The sequence below is a fragment of the Thamnophis sirtalis genome, unplaced genomic scaffold (assembly GCF_051295495.1).
Source record: "Thamnophis sirtalis isolate CommonGarterSnake01/CBP01778 unplaced genomic scaffold, rThaSir2_p1.2 scaffold_15, whole genome shotgun sequence".
NCBI classification, from domain to species: domain Eukaryota; kingdom Metazoa; phylum Chordata; class Lepidosauria; order Squamata; family Natricidae; genus Thamnophis; species Thamnophis sirtalis.
The window spans coordinates 42,400,228-42,405,690 of record NW_028261395.1 but is presented as its reverse complement, the minus strand read 5'-3'; the positions used below and the strand labels follow the sequence as shown (position 1 = coordinate 42,405,690).

Below are 5,463 nucleotides of genomic sequence, written 5' to 3'. Positions count from 1 at the left end.
ATTTTATTTATTTTTATTTTATTCCATATTTTATTTTCTATTCTATTCCTATTCTGCATTCTATTCTATTCTTTTCTATTCTATTTTTTTATTTATTATTCTATTGACTCTCCCTTCCTTCCCCTGCGTTTTTTGCAACAGCTTGGAGGGAAGCGCGGGCCAAGTAAGTCCCCGTCTCGGGGCATCTCTCCTTCCGCCCCCCCCCCCGCCTCCCCTACTTCGCGTAGTAGCCCGAAAGGAGGTTTCGCTTTGCTCTGTTAAGCTCCCTAGTCGTCCCACCCACCCACCCACCCACACTCCAAGCGACCCCCTCCCCGTAGAATCGGAGCTCTATGGGGCCCCTCCGTGGGCTTCACTTCTGGCTAAACCCGGACAACGTTGCAAACAGATGTGCGATGCCAGGAAAGTGGCCGGGGGGGGGAGCACAGAGAAGGGTTTGCTTTGGAAAGCCAATTCCGGGGAGGCTTGGAACCGAGTTAAGGGGGCTTTTATAGCAGAGCAGGAAGGGTCAGGCGACGCTGCGATTTTTGGCCAAGTATCCCCCGGGGGGTGGTGTCTATAAATCTAAATAATGGGAAGTGGGGAGGGGGAGAGAAAGGTAAAGGGGAGAAGGGACGATCGGTAGAAACTGCCCTGCATAAGAGACTCCGGTGTCGGCCCCTTGCGCCGAGCAATTCAATGGAGCGGAATGTATTACCTGGGAGTCAACACGCCGGTTTCCCCCCACCCCCGCGCGGGCTAATGTTGAGCGGCCTTTGGTGGGCAGCAAAAAAGGGGGGCTTAGCCGGCCGAAGCTTCAACCAATGTTTTCACTGCACGCTTCCCCCCCTCCCCAAATACCTTTAATGATTGACAACCGGACACCTGCCCAGGGGACGCCAGGTAGGGGTTCATTCGCATGGGCAAAAGAGACCAAGAAATGCAATAAGCCTGCCCACCCAATAAAATAATAATTCGAGCAGAATCCATTCCAGGAAAGCCGCCACTGGGCACGTTCTAAGATCGTGGTTCCCCCCCCCCATTTTTTTGGGGGGGGAGAACCTCTTTCTCTGCAAAAAAAAAAACACTCCCCGCGCGCCCCCAGCCCCCCCCCCCGCCTTCCTCTTTTTTCTTCTAAAAAGGCGCAATTGAGATTCACGCATTCCACTACGGATTGGCGCGGGATTCTCGTAAAATTGGGGGGGGGGTACACGGAGGGCTCGACCCCCGCGATGCAGGCCCTTGGGTTGGGGCGCCGGGTCTGCTGTGGAGGACTGGGGGGAGATTGGGGGTGGGGGCGAGGAAACGCGCCTTGGGTGTTGGACTAGATGACCTCCAAAGTTCTTTCCAACTCTTGGGGGGTTGGACTAGATGACCTCCAAGGCCTCTTCCAACTCTGGGGGGTTGGACTAGATGACCTCCAAGGCGCCTTCCAACTGGGGTGGTGGTGGACTAGATGACCTCCAAGGCCCGCCCTTCCAACTCTGTGGGGCGGTTTGGATTAGATGACCTCCAAGGCCTCTTCCAACTAGGGTTGTTGGACTAGATGACCTCCAAGGTCCCTTCCAACTCTGGGAGGGGGGGTTTGGACTAGATGACCTCCAAGGTCCCTTCCAACTCTGCCAATCTGAATGCCCGGCTTCAATCCGAGTTTAGCGATAGCCCTACCTAAAGCACAGCTGCATATTGGCACCCAGGTATCTAAGTTAGAGAAGAAGGAGGAGGAGGAGGGGGGAAAAAATAGCAAAGCAATAAATTGGAGCGAGCGGGGGGGGGAGGAAAGGAGGGAGGGAGAGCGGGGGGCGCGAGGGGACAACTCTTGGCGCGTGACTGACAGCTCGCGGGGGCGTCGTCCAATCGGCGAGCCCGTCGGGGAGAGTCCCGCTTCCCATTGGCGGACGGGAGTGTGGGAAAGAATGTGGAGAAGGTTTCACACGAAGTGGGAGCTGCCGTCGGCTATATAAAGCCAAGGGGGAGCGGCGCGCTGCAGCCAAAGCAACGGGAGCTAGGACGGGAGACGGTCTGCCACTTGCCGGGGCGCGATCGCTTTCTCTTTTTTTGCAAACGCAAGCCGGCCTCTTAATCTTGGGGGGGAAAAAAACCAAGATTCCATTCGGGATATACAAGTGGAGCCTCTTGATCCTCCTTTTCCGTGCAAAACTTCTCTCTCCCCCCTTTTTTTTTCCTCTTGGGGTGTGTGAAATCAACCCGGTTGCCAACATGCCAGCCGACACGATGGAAAAACCCACCGCCTCGCCGATTGCCGGAGCTCCGGCCAGCTCCAGCCAAACCCCAGATAAACCCAAGAGCGCCAGCGAACACAGAAAGGTAAGCGTGGGTTTCCACACCTTCGTGTGTTTTTTTTCGCCCCGTGAAATTCGAAGTCTGCTTTGGCGAAGGATGGAAGGGACCCCCTTAAAAACCGCGGGCGCGGATAGATAGTTTCGTTTTCCTCTCCATCGGGGCCCCCCCTCTTCCTCTCCATCGGGGCCCCATCCCCCCACCCCAGACGCCCACCCACCCCACCCCCATTTGCAATCCTTTGAGCCATTTTCCCCCTGCTGAGATTTGAACTGCGTTGAGAGAGAGAGAGAGAGAGAGAGAGAGAGAGAGAGAGAGAGAGAGAGAGAGAACGCAAAGAGAGGGGGTAGTAGGGAAGGAGTAGGTGAAGAGAGGGCACATTAGACAACGGGTAGATAAGGGTGGGGGGGAGGAAGAAGGGTGCAAACAAGGACAAGCATCTGGGTAAAAGGTTTGCGGGGAGTTTGGGAACTGGGAATCCACTGCGGCTTTAGGGGATCTGAATCCCAAGTTGCCACGCTTGCTTAGGGGGATCCACAGGTTTTGCTAAACGCCCCGAATCTCCTGGGAACTGGGAATCCACTGCAGCTTTTAGGGATCTCCTCACGGCATTGCTTAGTGGGGGGGGGGGGAATCCATAGGTTTTGCTAAGTGCCCTGAATCTCTGCCGCCGCCAGGGGAGAATCTGCAGGATCTCGATTGCAAGGTTGGGGAGTGCCCCCCCCTTCATGCTGCCTGCTTCGGTTTTCTAACCTTGTTCTCTCTCTCTCTCTCTCTCCTTTCCCCAGTCGTCTAAACCCATCATGGAGAAGCGACGGCGGGCACGGATTAACGAGAGCTTGGGCCAGCTCAAGACGCTCATCCTGGATGCGCTGAAGAAAGATGTAAGTTGGCAGAGGGAGGGGGATGCAAATTGCGTCAGCAACCCTTGAAGTGGGGGGGGAGAGGAGGGAGGAGGAGGAGGAGGAGCCTGGGATCCCTACAGCTTTCAGGGATACCTGAGTTCAGTTGTGATTCGAGGCATCTCACCTCCCCCCCCCAAAAAAATCTCTCCTTTCTTTCAGAGCTCCAGGCACTCAAAGCTGGAAAAAGCAGATATCTTGGAAATGACAGTGAAACACCTGAGGAATCTCCAAAGAGCCCAGATGACAGGTGAGCAGCAAACCTCTTGCAAGCTAAGAGCAACTGAATTGTAGCTCCTCGTGTAAGGGAAGAGTTTTATTTATCCAGAAAGTTTGGGGGGAAAAAAGCTATATAATAATATGGAGAATCTTAGTTGTCTTTAAGAAGCCACTGGGGTTTTTTTAACCCCCCCCCCCCCACACACAGAGGCTTCTTCTCCAGAAAGTAAAGAAAGCTATATAGTAATATGGAAAATCCTAGCTTTCTTTAAGGAGCCACTAGTGTTCCCCCCCCCACACACAGAGAGAGTTTTTGCATGCTCTGGTCTTGCTTCGAGCCTATACTGGCAATAATCATCTTAGTATCTCCTGCAAGGCAAGACAGAAACTGACGTGCCAAAAGGCTTAGCAGGATTGGAAGCCCATCTCCCTGATCCAGGGCCCTGGGGAGGGGGGTGGGTGTTGGTCTTACCCCACCCAGAAAAATCCCCCAGCTGACCAAGCCTTCAAGCCAAAATCTTCTAACCCCTCAGATCTAAGGCCACGTTTTAATAGGAGGGACCCTGGCCAAAAGAAAGAAGGAAAGAGATTTGTTTCCTCCCCCCCCAAAAGAAAACACTCCAAAACTTGAATGGTTCAGTCATTAATCCTCCATCTTTTTTTCCCCCTTCCCTTGGCAGCTGCTCTGAGTGCGGATCCTACTGTCTTGGGCAAATACCGAGCTGGGTTTAATGAGTGCATGAACGAAGTCACCCGCTTCCTCTCCACCTGCGAAGGGGGTGAACACAGAAGTCCGAAGCCGGCTCTTGGGCCACCTCTCCACTTGCCTGGGTCAGATTGTGGCCATGAATTACCCGCCCCCGCCGCCCCCTCCCCCTCAGGCCGCCGGAGGACAGCCTATGCATTTGCCACCACCTCTGCATATCCAGTTGCCGGGCGGCCCAGCGGCGGCTGCTGCTGCTGCTGCAGGGGGAGTCATGCCCAGCCCGTGCAAACTGAACCCCGGCGAGAGTCTCTCCCCCAAAGTCTACGGGGGCTTCCAACTCGTACCGGCGACCGACGGCCAGTTCGCGTTCCTCATCCCTAGCCCGTCCTTCCCGCCGAACGCCGCCGGATCCGTGGTTCCACTTTACGCCAACTCGAACATGCCCGTCTCCTGCAACAGTTCAACGGCAACTCCTTCGGTATCGCCGGTGCAAGGGCTCACATCGTTTGGGGGCAACTTACCCCCCATTTCTCAAGGGGAACGTCACGAGACTGTCTGGAGACCTTGGTGACTTCCCCCAGGGGGAAAAAAACAACCCCTTGACTCTTTTCAATATTTGGCTCCGTTGTATGGAGCCTGGAACTCTATAGTTTTATTTTGTTGGCTGAATCCCCCCCCCCCACACACAAAAAACAATAACAACTCGTATTTATTCATTTCCAAAGGTTGGGTTATTTCCAATTTGTATTTTACATCCTTTTTTTTAAAAAGAAAAAAAAAAAACCAACAACGTCGTGTGACATATTTCTTTTTTAAAAAAAGAAAAAAAAAGTTAGTTTTGTATCAAATATTTGCCATGTACTACTACTACTATGCCAAAGCTTGTTTATTATGTCTGTCTTGAGACTTTTGTTTTCAAAAGAATGCTGGAAGATGTTTGTACAAAATAAAACTTTTCTTGAATTAAAATAGTGCCGTTGTGTGTGTCCTTGCCAGAACTTTAAAAAAAAAAAAAAGAAAGAGTAGCGGGCAAGAGTTTTAAAAACTTTTTAATGACTTGGACAAATGGGATTTGGTTATCAATGCCTTGCATCTCCCTAGGGGCATCACAGATACCAACACAATGTGTGGAAGACGGAGGAAGGTTACAAGGATTGTAGGCTCCCTCAGCAAATCAAGAATGCAGAAAAGGCTTTGGATTCAACTGGAATGTTCCAGTTAGATTATTAAAGGTCGGGTTTTTTTTCATGGACAGATTCAAAATTAGGGTGTGTGATTATCTCAGAGGCGTCCCCATCTGTGAAATAAATGGGTGGGGAACAGTCTGAAAGTATCTGTTATATTTGCAAAATCTAA

At 52.2% G+C, this 5,463-nt stretch overlaps 1 protein-coding gene across 1 annotated transcript; it reads left to right on the top strand.

The window, feature by feature from the left end:
- The first annotated feature begins 1,877 nt into the window (after positions 1-1,877).
- HES4 (hes family bHLH transcription factor 4) lies at positions 1,878-5,076 on the top strand. The gene is given in 5 exon segments (XM_087702051.1): positions 1,878-2,307; positions 3,069-3,164; positions 3,345-3,432; positions 4,082-4,176; positions 4,178-5,076. Coding segments are annotated over 5 exon segments (888 nt in total). The 5' UTR covers positions 1,878-2,199; the 3' UTR covers positions 4,679-5,076.
- The last annotated feature ends 387 nt before the right edge of the window (positions 5,077-5,463 follow it).